General features: G+C 34.4%; 1 protein-coding gene across 5 annotated transcripts in view; it reads left to right on the top strand.

The window, feature by feature from the left end:
* Positions 1 to 21,803, top strand: part of LOC145283573 (equilibrative nucleoside transporter 1-like) — a 234,456-nt gene that overhangs the window by 1,633 nt on the left and 211,020 nt on the right. For all 5 annotated transcript variants that reach the window (XM_080132489.1, XM_080132491.1, XM_080132492.1 and 2 more), the window contains exons 2-5: positions 1,837 to 2,030; positions 11,177 to 11,249; positions 12,877 to 12,958; positions 17,042 to 17,190. In XM_080132489.1, the coding sequence (XP_079988615.1) occupies positions 1,865 to 2,030; positions 11,177 to 11,249; positions 12,877 to 12,958; positions 17,042 to 17,190 (470 nt within the window). In that variant the 5' untranslated portion in view covers positions 1,837 to 1,864. The remainder of the gene's footprint in view (positions 1 to 1,836; positions 2,031 to 11,176; positions 11,250 to 12,876; positions 12,959 to 17,041; positions 17,191 to 21,803) is intronic.

The raw sequence follows: 21,803 nt of genomic DNA on the forward strand, positions 1-21,803 counted from the left end.
TATACTCATTATACCATATATATTTAATACTATAGGTTCAACTTAAAATCAGGGTATATATATATATATATATATATATATATATATAAATAAATATATATATATATATAAATATATATATATATATATATTAAATTGGTATTTTTAAGCAGTATTTTTTCATTCAAGCAAATATTATTAAATGCAACGGAGACACTTTGCTACATAATTCTTTTTTAATTTTTCGATTTTCCGTATACTCATGATGTATAAAAATGAAAAATATTAATACATATTCCATAATTGTTGCTGTCACGAGCGCTTTCGCATCGTCCACGAATTATCTTCATGTGTTGAAGTAAAAGTGCGACGGGTCGAAAATGAGAATTAAAAGTGAAAACTAAAATTTACAATAAACGGCGTTAGGTGATAAGTTAAAATGTATAGATTCGATTAAAAGTCGATTAAAAATATAGGCCGATTATAAATTCGAGCAATAAATCAGGAAGTTCGTCGACACTGTTAACAAAGTCCGTCGACTAGGAACTACGCATGACATTTTAGAACGTTACTGCTTCTCTCGAATGCAGTATCATTTATAGTGGGTTGAAGGGTTCTAATATATGACACTTCAAGAATTGGTAATGTTTTAATATTATTCTAATGCTCTATAATTTTTATGTTATTAACTTCAGTCTTAGAAAGACCTTCGTTGACAACATAAAAATTATACAACATAAAAAATTATTTAAAAAAATAAGATTCGGAGACTGATATAGGAATATAAAGTTGGCTTCACATGGGGTATCAAAAGATCAAATTGTGAAGCCAGTAAACGAACGAGTCAAATGATTTGGGATAAAAAACGTGGTTAATGTATCAGATAATTTTGGAAAAAGTAGCATAAAGGATTGAATCTAGGGATACGTTTTAGTACCTTATCAAGATCCTTAACAAATAGTTTATTGAGCCAGCATCGTTCTATGTTTTTGGCCAGTTACAAAAGCTAAAACGAGGACTTTACTGTTTGACTAGCTTTCCATTACTTATTTTTTCTTAGCTAAGATCACAATATATTATAATCTATATTGCACTGTTGAGAACCTACTGGTGATTTTATAAAATTATGTTTATACATAATGGATTGCATTAAACTTTAAAATAAAAGGTCAAGTACCATGATTCAATTGTACACTAAACAAAAGCATTTATTTAAAACGGCCCTTGTCATATCAATCTACTGTTGATTTTATGTGTATAGCATTTACGCTTTAATGTGATAATGGCTTGAATTTACGTTTAAAATGAAAAAGTCCAGTATCATCGTAAAATTGTGTTTTAAACAGAAATACTCAGTTCGTGCAAGCATGTACTATATAAAAAAATCTACTGTTAATTTTATATGTTGGGCCTTTTAGCGTGTGCGATAATATAACTTCTCAAATGCACTTGCAATCTTAGGCTGTGTTCGATGTTAACTTAGGTTTAAATCACCTGTTCCCTCTTACATCGGATTATTTCGTTTATCGATTATTAATAATTATCGAAGAAATTCCGACATAAAACATATCTAAGAACACTGCAAGACACATAAAATACCTTCGTATATAATTATAGAGAAACGACTCAGCCACCTTTGCGTCAATAGGGAACGAATTCACAGATACACAGACACACAATGAAAGTTATGTATATATATATATATATATATATATATATACATATATGTATATATATATATATATATATTAGAGATTACGTATTTTTATTTGATTTAATTATTTAAATTCATTCACATCCAATAAAATATCGTTGAATGTTAACATTAAAACGATTTTTGATTAATTATCTTTCCAGGTATTCTCGAACAATCACTAGATAATTGATGATAATCAGGTTGGAATCATCCTCATTAATACCATCAATCACCATGGCAGAGTTTGAGGTGCAAACGAACAATAAAATATCATCTCAGACGAATAGCGTATTTAGCTCTGATTATTGCAAGGAGCTTTATGTACCCAGCATCGATAACATAAAAGATGAGCCATGTGAGTATAAACACACAAACTGTTTTTGAACATTCTGGATATACACGGACACACACACGTACATACACAAAAATTGATCAATAAGCTTCCGCCTTTTCATGGATATGACATTTCATAGAATACATGTGTAATATCATCTGACATTTTAAATATATTTCGAAAGATATGTTAATTTCTGTGCTACGAAGGAAATGGGTAGCAGAAAAGAAATTAAAAGGGCCTGGCGCACATATGGAGATAGCTACCTAATTATTAGATACCTTTAGACCGAAAACTGTTGATTTAGTATCTACCTGAATCGAAACATGTTCGGTGAGGGGTTTACATGCACTAGATTCATTATTATGCTTACAAAACAGGCACACAGCCGCAATCTGCAGCGCTATGCAAACATTCTAAACCTTAGAATATTTTGCACTTTGACAAAGAGGCAGAGACAAGTGCTTATTTCACCGACCATCACGTGAAATCAGTGTAGGTTGCACGATCGAAAAATAGCCTTGTAATATAAATTATATTTTCACTGGGAAATATTCTAGCTTTTATAGGGTTGTTTAAAATATCAGGTTGAGAAATTTTAACATTGGATGCTAGATATAAGATAACATTCAATGTTATATGTTTAAGAATTAGGATATACATATTTATGATAATTTCAGCCAAAACAAGGCAGAAAATCAGGAGGGAAATCCAAAGTATAGCGGTTCTGGGGGAGAAAATACTAGAGTATACGACTTTCTTACATATAGTGATCTCTACTATAGGAGTTTACTACTTGTCGAGTTTGTGTGGGGAATTTACGTCGAAGGCGTACACGGGTTAGTAGTTTGTCGGAGTATTAACCATCAAAATAAATGTATATCAGGCAGAGGGGCTCAATATTTCGTCGATATGACAGAGGTTGCAGCTTAGATGACAGTTCAAGACCTATTAGATTGGCGATTTTCTTTTAAACCCTGTCCAGAAGTTAAAGATTAGCATCAGATGCACCAGCCAAAATCTGATAACAATACTTCATCTTGCTTTGCGAAATGGTGTTTTTAGAAGGTACATATAGTATGCAAAAAGACGAATAGCCTTAGTATCATGAAATGTGTAAATATATTTTTTATCTCATTATACTACATACAGGGATAATATAGTAGAGAGGAAAACATTATTTCAGATGCCTTGGTATTCAATTTTACACTATGCATATAAATATTTGACAAAGTACTAAACTCTGGTGCCCTCACGGACTAATCTGATGTTGTTAAAATGTAGAACCATCGAGAACAAATATACTCCTTGTTTAGCTGAAGACGATTGTTTTAAAGAGGAATATATTTTAGCTAAAGAAGTATACTAAATCATCGTTCAGTAAAATCATAATGGCGGACTTTATAAAAGTCATTAGAAATATCTTCCGCTAATCCCTTAGCTTCAACATCTTTCATCCTTATGTTGCATATAGCTTTAGGAGGTTACCGTTTGCATAGTCGCAGAGAATGGAATAACAAAAATCCATACTGTATGTCAATGAAGAGGTCACTATAACAAAAGTGAATAACCACATCTAGATTGAAGAGTTAACAGGTTTTTAATTTAAGTTTCATTAAGCTTTTTTGGAAAGGAAACAGAGAGATAGGTTTCCCTCTCACAATCTGAAATAAAGGAGTTTAATGTTTCTTACCAGTATTTAGTTGATATGTTTGTCTATTTATTCTCAAATGTCTACTGTTAATACCTCGGTTCGTTCTCGAGTCAATTTGAATTTGATTGTCTATAGCGTTCTGCTAATAACTACAAAGTAAAAGCAGCTACTGTTTTTCTGAAAGGCTACGCAGCTAGACCACAATTTTATTGGAGTAAGCGTTTATTTTAACGATCTTAGTAAAGGAATGGAAAACACGATTTGACAAAATAAATTATGATAATAGCAATGATTGTAGAAATGCTAATTTAATAAGCATTTTGGAACATTAATGTATGTAAGACAAGAGCTCAATCTGACCCCAGTTGAAATGATCGGCTCTTGTTACTCTGTTTCAACAAAAGTCCGCTGATCGAGGGAAACGGGTGCGCCACGTCACGTTGTAATTGTTTTTGTTGACCCGCGGGCCACAGCGGTTTCTCCCGTGGCTGGGTAGGCACTCATCTCTTGATAGATGACTGCTGAAAAATAAATCAAGTTGATCGTACGGTCTGGTTGTAATGCAAACACTATCGAAGAAGATAAAAGTAATAACGCCCGTCGTTGTTTTTCTTCTTTATAAAATTATATTTACAAAAACTATGAGGCTACAAATTCTAATATAATACCACCGCGCAAAGATAAATGTATAGGAAGTTGTAATTAAATCCCTTGAGTCCGGAATCATGACCTGTCGCGACCGATAGCACTTGTACTGATACAAGAATAAAAAAGCATTGGAAATGCAAAAGGATATAGGGATGGTATGCCAAAAAGTATACAAACAAGAGAGCTATGAATAGCTAGGCACATGGAAATAGAATTGTATCCAAAGTATAGCCCTATAGCTTTTCTCCAATCTTCATTCCGTGCCATCATTACGGTTGTAAAAAGCTATAGGGCTATACTTTGGATGCAATTCTATTTCCATGTGCCTAGCCATCCATAGCTATCTTGTTTGTATACTTTTTGGCATACCATCCCTATATCCTTTTGCATTTCCAATGCTTTTTTATTCTTGTTAATTAGTATTTTTACTTACAGTCTTATTTTTAAACTTACATTCATGATAGTATTGTCTTTTTTAGGATGCGTCTCATTGCCGCCTCCATTAGTAGCAGGTAGCTTCCTGCTGGGTTTTAGGTCTTTTTATAATAGTTTTTGCATGAGGCAGCTTTTTCCCCTTGGGATCCCTGTTATACCGTGCTTTTGAGTCAGCACGTGAGGCAGACTTCTTTTTTTCTGGTTCTTTGTTATAAAGAGCACGTGCGGCAGCTTTTTCCCCTCGGAATCCCTGTTATACCGTGCTTTTGAGTCAGCACGTTAGACAGCCTTCTTTTTTTCTGGTTCTTTGCTATAAATAGCACGTGAGGCAGCCTTCTTTTTTCTGGTTATTTGTTATAAAGAGCACGCGAGGCAGCTTTTTTCTTCTCCGAATCCTTGTTATACCGTGCTTTTGAGTCAGCACGTGAGGCAGCCTTCTTTTTTTCTGGTTCTTTGTTATGAAGAGCACCTGAGGCAGTTTTTTCCCCTCGGGATCCCTGCTATACCGTGATTTTGAGTCAGCACGTGAGGCAGCTTTCTTTGCCTCAGGATGTGCATGATACTTAATTTTTATTATTTCAGCATTTTTCTGATAGTATTCTTTTTGCTCAGATAATACCTTGACTTTGTTTTTTTCAGTCTATATTTCTCTGAGCTTTTTTACTACGTGCTGACTTTGGCATTTTTTATTAAATGTAAACATATAACACTTATGTGTATCTTACTATAATATCACTTATCTTATAGCAAGACAACTCTCGTAGAATTGAGATACTGCCCCGTCACCAATAGTTAAAGTGTGGAACGGTATATACACCAATAGTGTAGTTGTTATCTTTATATGAAGTCCTAATCAGTGACAGTGTGAGGTTACTTGGTTAATTTATTATAGTTTATTTTAGAAAACTTACTTGTTTTTATTAGAAGATTGTGTATAGTAGCCACAATATCTAGTTATTTTTGTGGCTAGGGCTCGGATTTTGATTCTTTTTGGTCAGCTTCCAGTGAGTTCTTAGAAGATGACTTTCTTGCAGTTTCTTTTGCGGTTAATTTAACTTATTTTCTTTGGCGTTTGGTGAGTTCTTAGAAGAACTGGTCTGATCTAATTTTCTAAGCGAGCGAAGAGATTCAGCTGCATTTAACAATGGTTGCTATAGTGTATTTTTGCGCATGCGTGGAAATTTCAAGTTTCCTCCTTATTTTTCAATAGTTTGACAGTAGTCATGTGTCTTTCTGCCAAGAGCGACAGACGTCAGTGTTAGCCGTGATCGTCTAGAGGTTAGGACCTCACGTTGTAGCCGTGCTAACCTAGGTTCGAATCCTGGTCACAGCATTGACATTTTGTATATATTTTACAGTCCAACATCTGAAGAATTATTTGTTTTTATAACATTGTTTTCTGACGTCGTACTTGCTGATAGGTTACTCTTATAACAATTTTGATCAACTGAGATAAAGATTTCGTGGTTTCATTAACGCTGGTGGGTTACTGTTTAAAGAAAAAACCTTAACGTTCACCTCAAATATTCAGCGTCCAAGAAATATAGGCCACTGGCAAACTGGAACGTCTGTGAGCATCCGGTGTATTATTTGGAGCTGTCCCTTTTGAGAGAAGTTCCGTGTTCGAAGTGGCCTGTCTACATTGGGTATATAGTGTTTAAAACCTGTTATTACACGTAATCTTATTTAATTATGGAGTTAGCTAAAAGCGATGGGTCACTGCACTTCTCCGTGTAAAGAGCAGTCGATTGATGCTTGAACTGTTGTCAGAGACCGTTCGTACACCGAGGTACATCGTCTCAAAAGAAAGAAGAAAGAAGAAGAAAGAAGAAAGAAGAAAGAAGAAAGAAGAACAATTGGCCATTTTTGTACCCTTTTTTTTTTTGCTCTCTTTTGACATTTTAACCGACGTTCTGACACTCGCTGGATTCGTAAGACGCTTCTCTGTAAGAATATGTGCTTTTTGAAACTTATAAGTTGATGTTAGTTGAGATTTGGATAGTTTTGTTTTGTAGGCGTGTATAGGCATGTACGAGCCATCCCTATATAGAGAGTGCTACCGCCTCTCTGATAATACCACTGTGCAAGATAATTGTATAACCAGTTGGAATTAAATCATTTTAGATTTCACAGTTTTACTTTCACCCGGAGAAGCAGTCACCCATAAGTCCAAGTTCAATTTTCGTATGTCGTTAAATTCAGTAGGTGGGAAACTTACAGTCACAATTATATGAATCAGACTTTGTTTTCTTTCTTCTCATCTTGTCACCAGTAGTCTGCAGATGCAAGGATAAGGCGAAAGCTTTTGTCGTGGAAATGTTAAACGACATTCTCAGCAATGAACGTTTTCGTCAAACACAAATGTATTTTTGTTGTGCAAAATACGATATGCGACGAAAATATTATTACGTTTGCGAGCGCTAGAGATTAATAGCAGTATTTCAAAGTAAACATAATATCCAGCAGTCAGGGACTTTTTGTTCTGTTCGCTATCAACTAAAGTCTTGTTAATACTCCACGATTCTATTCGCTGTACTAACTTTAAGTCGCCTATTTATAAGCTTTTATATTTAGTGGATAGGTGGGAAATAAAGCTTCTCGATTCAAACTAGCCAATCAAAAATCGTTACAGCATATCTCCTTCTTTTCTGCGTAGCTCCGTGCATAATCGTATATCGAAGTAAATTTCCACCTCGTTTGTTCTCACGCCGACAATCATTGGAATCTGGCTTCAGGGTCAGATTTTTCTTACAAATTTTCTTAAAACACTTGTTATACTATTCTATAGAAATCAATAGTTTTCTTCTCAAAACAATGTTATTATTTACTGTTATTATCAATCTCAAATGCGCTAACTGAAGTTAATTTTTCACAGTCTGCTTGCATCGCCGGCCAAATAAATAAAATCAGCAAGTCAATTGAGTGTTGCCCGGGCTTGTTTACCTTATAAAAGTTATATTTTAACTCTTTTATAACCGATATTAATGTACAATTCCACCACCGCAGGTGGTTGGGTCACACACAGCATTCAATGTTATATGTTTAAGAATTAGGATATACATATTTATGATAATTTCAGCCAAAACAAAGCAGAAAATCAGGAGGGAAATCCAAAGTATAGCGGTTCTGGGGGAGAAAATACTAGAGTATACGACTTTCTTACATATAGTGATCTCTACTATAGGAGTTTACTACTTGTCGAGTTTGTGTGGGGAATTTACGTCGAAGGCGTACACGGGTTAGTAGTTTGTCGGAGTATTAACCATCAAAATAAATGTATATCAAGCAGAGGGGCTCAATATTTCGTCGATATGACAGAGGTTGAAGCTTAGATGACAGTTCAAGACCTATTAGATTGGCGATTTTCTTTTAAACCCTGTCCAGAAGTTAAAGATTAGCATCAGATACACCAGCCAAAATCTGATAACAATACTTCATGCATTGGGGTATGGTTGCCTCGAAAATGTACAGGATACTTTCAAGCGTAAGTTTCTGTCTAGCACAGTTGAGAGCGCCCACTTTCTTCGCAGCAGCATTGGCAATGCTCTGGATGTATCTGTTCCAACTTAGTTTCACGTGATCGTTAAGCTGAGGAGTTTTAAAGAAGTACTTCCAGACAAAACATCTTTAGCTATAGTTATTGATGGTTGAGAAGGTTTCTGGTAATTATTGATGGTAACGAAGTCCAATTTAAACAAATTGAGTCCCATTGATTTTCTAATTGTTTCAAGAGTTTTTCTTACATTTGCTAGAATATTTAGAATTTACATTCTTTCCGTGAATGTTGAAATTTGTCTTCTGAACTGAGTTATCAGGGATATGTGGGCCGAGGGTTTACAAGTACACTGCATATTTCATTATAATACAAAGAAAACAGACAGAGGGATACAATAGTGCAGCAATGGTATACAGGTTGCCCTTTGATTAATAGTGTGACACCTATTAAATTACTTTCTCTTTTATAGACTCTAAGAGAAAGAGACTATGAGTAGACGTATCATTTTAGATGTGACACCGATACTGCATGCATAGGCAAATGGTAGTTTTGTAAAGATATAAAATACTCCTAGTTCTGAGTAATTCTCAGAGTATACCTCTCTTTTGCAGCAGCATTGGCAATTTCCTCAATGCATTTGCACAAATAAATATATTTCTTCTTTTTCCTCATAAACTCGCACTGACAAATGGAAGTATACTTCTCCAAGAGGCAGAGTAAAAAAAGCAAAACAAATAAAAAACATGGCAAGCCATGGTGGTAATAAATAAAAAAGCAAAAGATATCATTTTAAAAATATTAACTATGAACATACTTTTACGCTAGAAGTACTAGATTTTAGAATTCTTTCCCGCGACTCTGCTTCTCTAACTCTACTGACAGACAGAAGTTCAAGTGTAATGTGAACAGATCTTGTTGTTTAACTTCTTACACGGTAGCTCTATAAAGTTTGTTTCAAATAATATCCCCTTGCATCAAAGTGACGTTATGCCTTGTTTGACGTCTATACGCCGTAAGAAATAGAGTTCTGTTCTATTACTTCAACCTGTTTGATTTAGTAACCGCATTGTTTAACGGTCTTACATATGTGAAATGTTGATTTTCGTCTGAAGGTTGCAAATAAATTGACAGAAAAATAATCCCATACCACGCTGATAATTCAAGATAAAAAGGGTTAAACAGGGGAGTATGTTGCTAAAAAATATATACTATTTAACGTAACATTTTTACCCGATAGATACTAAAACGAGCGTACTAAACCATTGTGATTGCTTTTCAAATATAACTAGCGAAATGTTTATTTATGGGCGACGTATTATTAAAAACTGTTTTAAAGAGCATTTTATGTGTACTTCGACACGCCATGTGTTTTGCTTAAGAGATACTGATGCCTCGCTGTATGTTTTCTGTACTAGATATAGAGGTCGTGACATATATTTTTGTGGCTGTTATAATATGAGAAATTGAACAGAAAAACAAATAACTCAGTATTTGATCTTTAATTTAATTCACATTTTACTGTCAGTTAATCAAAATAAACGGCATTTTCCATACTAAAACGTGTGTTGACTTTGATGTCGATCACTTACTTTAGATTATCGATCACATTTTCTGCCATGCACTCACAACCATAACAAAAGTTCCGTTACACATCAGTCTAACTTTTAACTTATTCACGAATCAAAATCTCCCCTTTCTGCTTAATTTGAAACAAACTACACACGTTTGAACCAAGCTGGCCTCATATTAAAGAAGATATACTCTCGCGAAATATCATAAAGTACGGATCTTCTATCAGACGACACTGACGTGGCACTATTTTGTACCCAAGCTATTTTTTCTGCATTTTGAATGGGTCGCTGCGTAGAAACACAACGATGATTTGCTCTTCCATTCTGTCTGACCCACTCTTTTTCTGCCGACCAGCATGGGCACGTATAATTTTGTTGTTTTTTTTCTGCAAACGGAAGGCGCAGCCCTCTCTTCCATATAATTAGTTAAGCTAGTTTAGAATAGCCTATTCCGTCAAAAGTTTCTTTGTCATTAATTATTTTAAATTGTAATATATTGTATTTTTTGTAAAATGAATAGCTAGGATTCTTTTATATAAAATAAACTGTGTTGCGTGTCCTTGTTCACCACCAAGCACGTTCGTGCAAGCAAACACTCCAGTTAGAAAACCAACATCAAGAAATCGTAGACAACCCTGCAAAAGACGTACGTCTCCATTTCATTTCTCAAAGAATTACAGACGGGAGATCATTTAAAAACAAAAACTCTCCCCTCCCCCAATAAACTGTTGACGTTACGGCTAGAGATGGGCAACAGCAAAGCCCAACAGCTTGAGGTATGTTTTTATTGTTTCCTGTAATACCGTTTGTTTAAACCGGCAGGTTATAGAGTCGTCCACAAGTGGTAACTCGCTGCCGGCTAATGTACGTTAGTTGCCGTTCCCAGGACGTTTCATGACTACGGTTTACCGCTCCAGGTCGCATATATTGTCATATTGATCCCGATTTTCACGGGTTCCCATATAGTACAATATTGGTGCAAGTAAGAACATAGTTTAATTATAAACCTATCAAGTCGTGCGTACATATTTAGAAATAAAAGATATATTTGCATAGCTTGTTCCACTTCCATATGTCCTAATTTTTTCTAATATGTGTAGATCAATTATATCACATCATATTGTATATTGACTTTAATGAATTCACTTATTTTTCTAAATTAATTTTGCTTAGTTAACTTGTTCACTCCATCCTGATATAGACACATTGAGTATGTGAAAATATATACATGCGAAGATATATATATAAATAAATAAATAAATATATATATATATATATATATATATATATATCACAGTATGTGAAAACATTAACATTTTTTTGCTCGAATTCATATGAAATTATGTTTATTTCTTGTTACTAGGTGTTGATGATGTACGCTCTTTTCAATATAAAGATTCAGTCGCATCATGTACCGGAGAACCTCCAAAAGACAAGTAAGTACTTATTGGTAGAATGTATCTTAATGTATAAATTTTTATGTATGCTTGTCCATATGTCTGTTATCTATAGCAATGAATATGGTTGCACAAGGCAATGTTGTTGTATTGTTATATCATCAAAGGTGGTCGTGTGTGTGATCGTCTAAATGGTTTGTCTATTTGTGATATGTTCATACATAATTGCTCATATGCTTGTGTGTGTGTGTGTTTCATGTATTTTGGACATACCTTCTTCATGCGTCGTTGATCTTCCATCTGGAATTCATCTTGTTCTTGGAGGGGACACTGGTCCTGTTTTGGACGAAGATGAGTTGTCTAGTGGTGCATCTAAGATATCGCTTGTTGACATTGTGTCACTTTTCAGCATGATAGAAAGTTACTTTAGTTGTTCGGATTTGTACTCAACTAGCCAACTAGCTAATGGTCTGCAACAACGTAAAATAACACTGGTTTTTATCAAACGGAAATAGAACCATGTCGTCCGTTTTAAGACGTCAATTTAATCGTTCCACCCTGTATAAATAAATAAAAAAATATCCAAACGCGTTAAAAGGTTTAAAGAGTGATAAAGAGAACTGATTTTTCGAGAATCAGAAAGAGCAATGAATCTAATATATAAATATTTAGAAGGTTTTGATGAGAATGTTTAATTTTTGCCTTAATTCAAATATATAACGTCAACGTATATTTATATCTCTAGTTGAAGTGTCATGCTATAAACAAGATAGATTCTCCTCTAACTATAGTTTGAGTTCGTCTACTTTTAGCCAAATTTGAATGGCAGCTTAGTGTTTGATTAAAACTCAAAATAACTGAGTAACTTTGTAACGCCACACACGTTTATACAGGAAATCCACACGTTTTAGCGGAGTAGGCCGCAAGGAACAGAAGACAAGTAAATCTACTACTTTTTTGTAACAATTATTATCGATTTAATTCTGATAAAAAGTGATCGTCTTCTCTAATGTGATTGTGTTCGTTTTCTCTGATCGCGGTCTCCTCAAACGTCATCCATGTCCTTAACTCGCTCTCAAACGTACTCTTGAAGGTGCTCTCGAACATGCTCCTGAACGTGCTTCCTCTTTATTGCACACGCCTTTAATGGCATTTTTCTGAATCTTTTTAGAGTGATTTCATTTCGCATTTGGTACGCATCTGGGGTCCTCACTAAACTGGTTAGTGTGTCGTCCGCACTCTGTAACAACTTTACTGAATGCAAGTATGTGTCGATTTTATTACAAATCCTCTACATTCCATAGGTATAAACAATTACTCACACGTATAAGCTATTACGATCACAGTTTTCTAAAGGCAAATAAAAACGACAGAATCATCATTCACTACAAATATTAGGTCCTTATAATCCAATCCAATTTCATCCCATACTGAGAACATATTCTATGTTAAATGCATCAATAGGAGTGTAATAGAGTGTATCAGTTCAGAACACGCTAAAAATAGTAACAAGAGAAATGTTTTATTAGTAGGTCAAATTACCAGATCAGTATTCCAACACTTACTATAGTTTAATGAATTTCCAAATTCTTCAAAAATGTAGATATTGTACAATTTAATGTTTTCATGTAATATAAAGTCTTAATGTCTTCTTTCTCCTTTACAGGTGGCAAGCTCTTTTGATAATTCTTCTGATCCAAGGTTTAGCAACAACTCTGCCATGGAACATGTTTATAAATGCACAATCAGTAAGAAACACTTTCTTTGGTTATATTTCTTCTGTTATAGTATATTCTTTAGCATCGAAGGTACGCAACTATGCTCATTCAAATCAGTTTATTGCCCCAATAATTCTTTTTTTAGGAGGGTGATAAAATGTTCACACCACTATTCCTTTTTTTATTTTTACGGTATGATACTACTCGTTTTGATTCCTATTGTTTTCAAAAATGGTAAGCCCGATTCTGTATTATTTAGCTATAACTTATTAAATTAAAGAGCTAAATACGTTAAGCAGGGATAATTGTCAGCTGAAATATTGGAGATATTATAAGAGTGCTCACATTGTCTCAAATTATTAACTTTGTTTATCTATATGGAGCGCCATGCGAATAATTTGATGAGAATGGGTTTAATTTAATCAACGGGGAAGCAGTCTCTCACTACTATGTTTCACAGGCTGAAAGCCCGTACAGAAAGCGTTTTGGCTACGAGTATTTTGCCAGGCGGGAAGAAGAACATCACTCAGTTGTGACAGACATGCTAGTTCTTGCCTTACCAGTACCGTACTGATATAACACGGGAAATTTTCTAGCGTTCCTGACTCAAAGATATGTAAAGGTGATAGAATCGATCTACAAACATCATAGAAATTCCTCGCTCAATAGGTTGAGGTTTGCTATTTTTTGGAGGGTCTCAACAAACCGATTATTGTGTTGTTATTAATGGTAAGTCGTTGACCAACGGGTTAAGGTGTCTTTATACTCGGCGTTAGGAAGAGAGAGAACGAAAAGAACCCCACATCAATACTTAATTATTTTCTTTAAAACTTTAATGTGACAAACTATTTCTTGACGGATGTCAAACGAAGTAGTCCAGCGGGATCAGGTCGGGGGAGTGAAGGGGGAAGAGTAAGTGAAGGTCATAAAGTCATAGGACTCTTTCTAGAAACAAGCGTGTGTCTCTTTTGATATTTGGGCTGGCGAAAAGTACTGCTGTCACACTCAGTGTTTGCTAGCTGTCACTTGATTGCAGTAGAGGATCACTACGCTCCTCATCTCGTACAGATGCACTTTGATGTTGAATTTCGTGCCGACTTCGAAGATGTGAGGTGGCATGATGTGGCCCTCACTTGAAACCACACAAATGACAATAGCCGTTGCCTAAAATGGACTTCTGATGAGTTGAGTTGTGCCATGAAGGGTTGAACTGTTAGTACGAATATATTTAAAATAAGACACAGACCGTTCTTTTGATATTTCAGATATATGTTTAAGAACAATGCCATAGTTCACGTCAGAAAGGACAATTAGCAATACACAAGAAGGAAAATAGAAAAGAGTGACAGAACACATGGACCAACGTTTAACTATGCACGCGAAGTGACTGCGCTGTTAATTTCTCTCCCTCTCGCTTTTTGTTTCATTTTCACTGTTTTTTGACTTGCTATTTTTCGAGAGAGTTTTCACGAATCTTTGAATATCTTAAAACCTTCATCTGTACATCTTTGGCAGAACTGATCTACTCACGCGGAACCCAGCTCCAAATCGAGCCCGTCTCTCGACTTCTGAGAAAAAACAGTGCCGATCTTATGGACGAATTGATTAAAAAAAGCGGCGCAGAATAATTTTGACTTAAAGTGTGCTCGGTTAGGGTGCGATTTTCCGTTGCATCTACAACTTAACTCATGCCATATCGATTCTCGCTGAAAGATGCCTGGTAAACTCATTATGCCAGACCGCCTGACTATAACCAGGCTTTTACAAGGGCAGGTATTATTTGATATCTAAAGCGAATAGTCAAGGAAAGCGGTCACCTCTATTAAGTAGACAGTTTCTTGTGTCATGAATCGAAATCTTAAAGCGAATTTATATTTCTTCTTCGCTCCAAAACTAATCTTAACCAATACAATTAATTATAACTAATCTTAACCAATACAATTAATTATAACTAATCTTAACCAATACAATTAATTATATTTATTTTTTTTCCTTTTTCGATGCCTTCAATCGATTATTCAGCTTAATTTACATATGAGTTTTATATCTACTAGTAGATGTATCGAATGCAATCAGTTGTCGTATGTAGGATAGCATTTAGGGAAGGACTTTAGCCACACTTCGCTTGACCTAGGGGCTGAAACAAGCAATACTGATTAGACAATGGGGTTCCCTTTAAACGACAACCTCGCAAGTGGAGCTTATTAGAGCACATTCAATGAAAATAAACGATAGAGCAGAGATTTATTAGAAAGGTCTCTTCCAAAGGAAATTAATGCTCTCTTTTTGTGTATTTTTTCTTTCTATTGCTTTCTTTAAAATTAAAGCTTTCCGACTATGTCTATTAAACTAAATTTGTTTTTCCGGTCTTTCAAAATCCATATGACAAATCTATTTTTCTTAAGTCATGACACTAATAGTTAAGATTTTTTTATCGCCATGCCTTTTCATTATATTTTACAACTCGCCAGGGCCAATAGCTTCGCAAGGATAAGGAATAAGATGCCGCTTTGATTGACAGGCGTTCGGAATAGCATGGGTGCGCTAGCATTACTCAATGGCATGAATTGTTTGCCTTGCAAGGTTTTCAGAAGAAGTGGTTTACTTTAATTTTGGAGTTGGTTAATTTTAATGACCAAGGAAGTAGTCCCTTGCTGAGATATTCAACAGGCGGGAAGCCTATGCAAAAAACTATGGGCATTGCAATATCGTCACAGAGAAGCCAGTTTCCGATGTGATAGAAATCCATTCCCTTGAATGTCTAAAACTGAGAGTTCACAAATTGGAGCTCGTTTAAACACCTTTCCTGAAAATAACCAATTGAGCCGAAAGAGAATAGCAAGATCTATTCTGTGGGAAAGATATTTTAAGTAAACGAGGTTATCTCTAACAAGATATCAAAGTTGATATCTTTACTCTTGCAATGCAGGCAATAATACTCTAAGCACTCTTTCTTATACAATTGTTATTTGCAAAATAGCAACAATAGCCAATCGCTATTTTTTGTATTAGAGGAGGTTATGTTTTTCGTAGACATTGTCTGTCTGTCTGTCTGTCAGTCAGCATTTAATTTCTCATATTACACACTGTATTTAAATATTTTCATCTTGGTATACGCGAGGAAACAGGAAGCAAAGAGAATATCCAAACGGCTTACAGTACAAGGAATAAACATTTAAAAATAGAACGTTTTCCAGCATTTAAGGAGCTTTATATGGAATTAGCAGGATGATCCGACGTTGCCCGGGATGTAATGATCATTAACGAAGGTTTCCCACTTCAATATTTTTATTGACATCGAAATCGATGAAATTGCCCATTTTTAAATCGGATCGATTTGTTGTCTGCCCTAGTTCTAATGGGAGGAAGCTCACATGTTTCTCGTACTGACTTAGTTTTCATTATATTGTAGTCTACATTGCATTGTAGAGAATGTACTATTATTTTATAGTGTTTTGTACATAATTGCTTTATTTAAAGTTTTAAATGCAAATGTCTAGTATTATACTTTGTACTCTAAACAGTAACATTCACTAATTATTATGCTGCAATTTTGATTTAAACAGACAAAAACACAAGCCAAAGGCGTCCCTGTCATATCAAATAAGTTTATCTTTTATTTTTTGTATGCCGTTGCGAATGTCGTACAGCTCCAGGTGAGAATTGTTTGAGAATAATGGTTCTAACATTACCAACAGCAGCTAAGAGGATTAATTAGGCAAATCGTGGCGGGACACTAGCAATTATGGAAGGTAGTAATTATTGGATACAGTTACAAGCCTCAACGATTCTATCCCGTCGCGGTATATCATCTGAAGAACGCCAGAACATTAGTTGGCCGAAATGTGGTGCAATAATAACTATGAACATGCTGATAACAGTCTGCAAATACAATGAATACAAAATTATGAAGGCTTCATCTCCAAGAGTAAAGAAAAGATAAAATAAAAATAACAGATTACAAATGAAAAGAGTTTATCAAAATGTTTTATGTCTGGCATATAAAATACGTTTAGAGATTTTACTTTACTAACTTTCTATATCGTATATAAAATTTATGCAACTAAAATTATAAATAAAATGCTTCTATTTATTTTTACTATTTCCTTTTAGTATTTTCAAGACTATAAATTAATGACAACATCCAATTCAACCGACATGGAGAGACACTATCAAAGCAGTTTCATGAGTTACGTCACCATTTGTTCAATGATTCCTAGTGTACTCCTTTCAGTAATTAATGTCTTCATCACAAATAGCAAGTGAGTTCCATTCATTATATGCAACCTTTGTCGTAAGTAACTTATACAACTTTTTAACATTATGATTTATATATAAAAATGAAACTAACAAAGTGTACATTTTGCATCAGAAATAATCATATCTATTAAAGCTCAATGTGTTCAATACAGATAATAATGGGGTTTCTTATATTCCAGTGATTTATCCGCCTACATTATCGTAGAACAGAGTCTAGCAATGCCAACACGGACATTTTTTATGAAAATCGTTTCAGACAAAACATGAAACCATTTGGTGTAAGGAGCTAAAATATACTACAAGGTTTAAAACTATCGAATGCTGTATTAAACTGATAGATTTCGATCATGGAATCAGCAAATCAATATTTATCGAAAATATTTCTCATATAATGTAATATCATAAAGACAACATAAGGTGAGAGTGAGTTACGTGTTTCTAGGTTTTAACAATGCTAAATACCGACCTTCCTCTTTCGCATAGTATATTACATTAGAAAAATGCGAGCATAAAAAGTAATATGGTTAGGCTTTAACATAAAACGTAAAAGACAAGATGTTCTAGTAAAAAATATAATACATTTATAACTTCAAATATTGAAGCATTATGAATTAATTGTATAATGTTAAATTGAATTTAAAAAATTGAATGCTGCAATATTTTAAGTTATGAATTCATTATATTTTTACTCGGATATCTTTTCTTTTTTCACATGTTTAAGCTTAACAATATTACTTTTCATTCTCACATTTTTCTATTGTAATCCCTGATTTCTCCAGGCTTCCAGTAAATTCACTTGCTCTTTCTTTAATTTCAGTCTTTTTGTCACAATAAACGTAACATATACATATATAAAACAATATACACCACTCATCTGCTTTCATTCTCTCTATTAAACTTGTTACTTTTCTTTTCGCGAGAGCGGTGAATTAATAGCAACACTAGTCGCTGATGCGACGGGATTGTTATGGAAACCAGTCATAAAAACGTCGCTCACCTACTTACAGATTTTTAAAATTTTGAACACTAGTAAATTCATCATAACTTTTGTTTTACTGAACCAAAACTGAAAATGTTGTTCACAATATATCACAGGAGGTGATCTATAAATTGTAATAATTGTTTTAAATTTGATTGAAAAATGAGTGATCGGTGAAGCTTTAAACACTTCTAAATGACTAACACGGCCACTTTACCATATTAACATACATAGTATTTTTATTATTCAAACACAACCTTGTTTGAATAATGAAAATACTATGTATGTTTACCTGTTTAATTATTTGTTTTTCTCATTGATCGCGTGTCTGTTTTATATTGAAATATAAGGAAAAGTTCAATTTTTTATGCATAGTTGTGTTATTAATTGCATATATAATTTATATAATATATATACATTAGCAATTCTTTTTGTCACATTTCTTAAAATCAACACCGTCCGGGCATTATATTATGAGGTTTATTTAAAGCTTCTATTAGGTTTTGGAGAAAGTTCTAGTGGTATATTTACTTTTGATTTCAAATGAGGTATTTTGAAATAAGTTTTCGATATAATACATTTACTTTATATATCACTTTTAACGATGCGTTGTCCCCCTATCTAATCGTTTAAATTACAATCGTTTTAAAATAGTTATGTCTATTCAGAACATTGAATACCAGATAGAAAAAAAGGCAATTCGGACACTTTTCTGAAACACCTCGCGATATAAACCAACCGTTTCGCCTAGGAACCAATAGTGAACACAACAGAATGGTGTTTAAAAATCATGACTTCGACAAAAATCTTGAAGACAATGAGCGTACTGATCGGCCATCAGATGTTGACAAAGATTAATTAAGAACCTTGGTCGAAGCCAATCACCGCACAACTGTTCGTGAACTTGCTTCTGACCTGGAAGAAACGTACTCGGCAATTTTCAACCACTTGCGAGGGATTGAAAAGATTAAAATCACTCGATAATAATTGCCTCACAAATTGTACGCCCCCCCCAAAAAAAACGCCATTATGAAATATCATTTTTTCTTCTATATCAGAACAAGAAAGAGCCACTTCTTGAGCGAATTTTGACCTGTTATTCACAGTTAGTTCTTTATGATAACCGGCGGCACACATCTCAGTGATTAGATGCTGACGAAACCCACAACACTTCACGAAGTTAGAGTTGTACCAAAAGAATGAGATGCTGACCGTTTGTGCCTTCATCGCCACCAGAAGGCAATATTTTTATGTTACTAGCATAAATACACTAGTTCTACGGTGGAAAAAAAGTGTATTAATTTTTATGGTGCTTATTTCAAATTAACAAATTTTAGTTTGAGCCGATATAGGTTTATATGAATTTAAAAATAGAAACGATAAGAACTTTTTAGTAACCGCGATAGTTTATTGTACATAGAGGGGAAGACGTTAGTTGCAAGGGGTTTGTTGGTGTGTTGCACCCCCGCGAAGAGCTGGCAGGATATCGAATCACGCTCGCCGCTGTTTTTGTTCTCTCCGTTTTCTGTTGTTTTATTTTTAAACATTCCTAGAATTATAAACATCATGACATTAGATTCTTCTATTTAATCCAGCATTAGGCGATTCAAAACTCCTGACATTGGAATGTAAACAGTTTTCTGCATTTGTTTTAATTACAATTATAGAAATTTTATGGGACAACATTGTAGGTTTTCTAGAATGCAGCTGTCTGTGTGCACACCTCGGCCCTAAAATGCACACCTTCACGTATCTATATTCAACATATAAATTTATTTACGTAAGAAAAATAGAAATAAAATGTATTGCAATACAGGCACTATAAGAGGTTAAAAATTCGGCAAAGTTGTACACTATATATAATTGTACTGCAAGTATCTACAAGTATAGATATGATACCATTAATAAAAAGTCCATATTTTTTGTTAAAATACACAGTGTATCACAAAAGTGTGTACATTTAACACATTTTTGCAGACATTTAAGAAATCTGTTTCATGGAACAACACTGACAACATGACACTTTTACATGAAGTAGTTTGTGTTTTCTCCTGAAAATAACTCAAAAGATCAGGTTGGCAAGAATGTTCTTGCCGTTCGTAAATTTTAAATTCAGATGAACATATCTTGGCTCTATCAAATATCTATTTATTGAAATAACTACTATCAGAATCAGCGCAGGTTTGCCAATACAAAACAAGTGTATTTGTGTAAATATGTTCCGTTCTGGTGGCGATTAAGTCGCTGAAGCGTTTTTGATATCGCTTAATTTTTTTAATGCTTTTCTCACACAGAATGTTTTCGTGATGCTTGAAAAAGTGATAGTCGGTAGTGAGAGGTCAGGAGACTATGGTGGATAAGGCAGAGTTTCATAAGCCAATTTGTCCAACTTCTGCAGGGGCGATCAAGCAACATGCGGGCGAGCATTGTAATGGAAGATAATTGCGCCTTTTCTGTTGAATAATGTTGGGTGTTATTGTTGAAGTTTCTAATGCATTTCCTCTATTTGTTGTCAGTAATTCCCGGTTGTAATGGTTTCGCCTGCATTAAAATTGTACAAAATTGAGAATAGTCACTGACCACCAAACAATTAGCAACACATTCTTTTGGTGCAATTCTGTCTTCGGGAAGTGTCGTGGTGCTTCGTCGGTGTCTAACCACTGAGATGAGCGTCCTCGGTTGTGGAAATAAACCTGCTTTTTATCGCAAGTCCTAACCCGATCGAAAAAACCGGTCGTACCGGTTGTGTACACAAAGAAGGCTTAACAATGTGTTATTTTTTGTTGTCGTTCATTTCGTGAGACACTCAGTGCAAGTGGTTGGAAATCATCGCATACGTTACGGCTAATTCTTAAGTCAGTTCTCGAACAGTTATGCATGGATTGGCTTTGTTAAACATTCTTTATTTATCATTATCAACATGCGATGGCCGACAACTATGTGCATCCTCTTTAAGACTCAAATCGCCATCAAGCAAGTTCTTAAAACAGCATTGTACTCTGCGTTCAGTAGATGTTCTTGAGCAAAACACTTCGTCGATATCGCGAGATATTTCAGCAGCTTTTCAGGCTAGATACAATTAAAATAAGAAAACTGTGCGAATTTGCTTGTTTTCCCACTTGTATTCAACGTTATGAAAAGAAGAAATGCTTGTTTTAAAACGATTTTAGTTAAAATAATTAGACAGTCAATAGTTAAGTGTATTATAACAAAATCTTGTTTGAAAATACATCATTTGAAATCCAAATTAAAAATTATGCAAAACCTTTCTGGTCAATCTAATATGAAAATTAACAGGTAAAACACTGCTAACAAAAATGAATACACTACTAAGAAACTTCACATATAAATGTCCAAATTAGTTACTGCTTATCATTTTACTTCCAAAATGTTATGTGATCCATAAGTGTACGTGGCTTCTATCTTCAGAGGAAACAGGTGTGTTCAAATTGGTAGTGAAGCTCTCACACTCTCTCATACTGATCACGAAAAGTTCAAACGTGATAAAAATCCTCTGAGGATTTTTTAAGAGTACTTTTGTACTACATGGAAATGACCAACGCAACAAGACGATTGCCAGCACATTGAAACTGAGCTGTAGCACAGTGGCTTATATCATCCAATGATTTAAAAGAG

The sequence above is a fragment of the Euprymna scolopes genome, chromosome 8, assembly GCF_053919585.1.
Source record: "Euprymna scolopes isolate OS-2025 chromosome 8, ASM5391958v1, whole genome shotgun sequence".
Classification (NCBI taxonomy): domain Eukaryota; kingdom Metazoa; phylum Mollusca; class Cephalopoda; order Sepiida; family Sepiolidae; genus Euprymna; species Euprymna scolopes.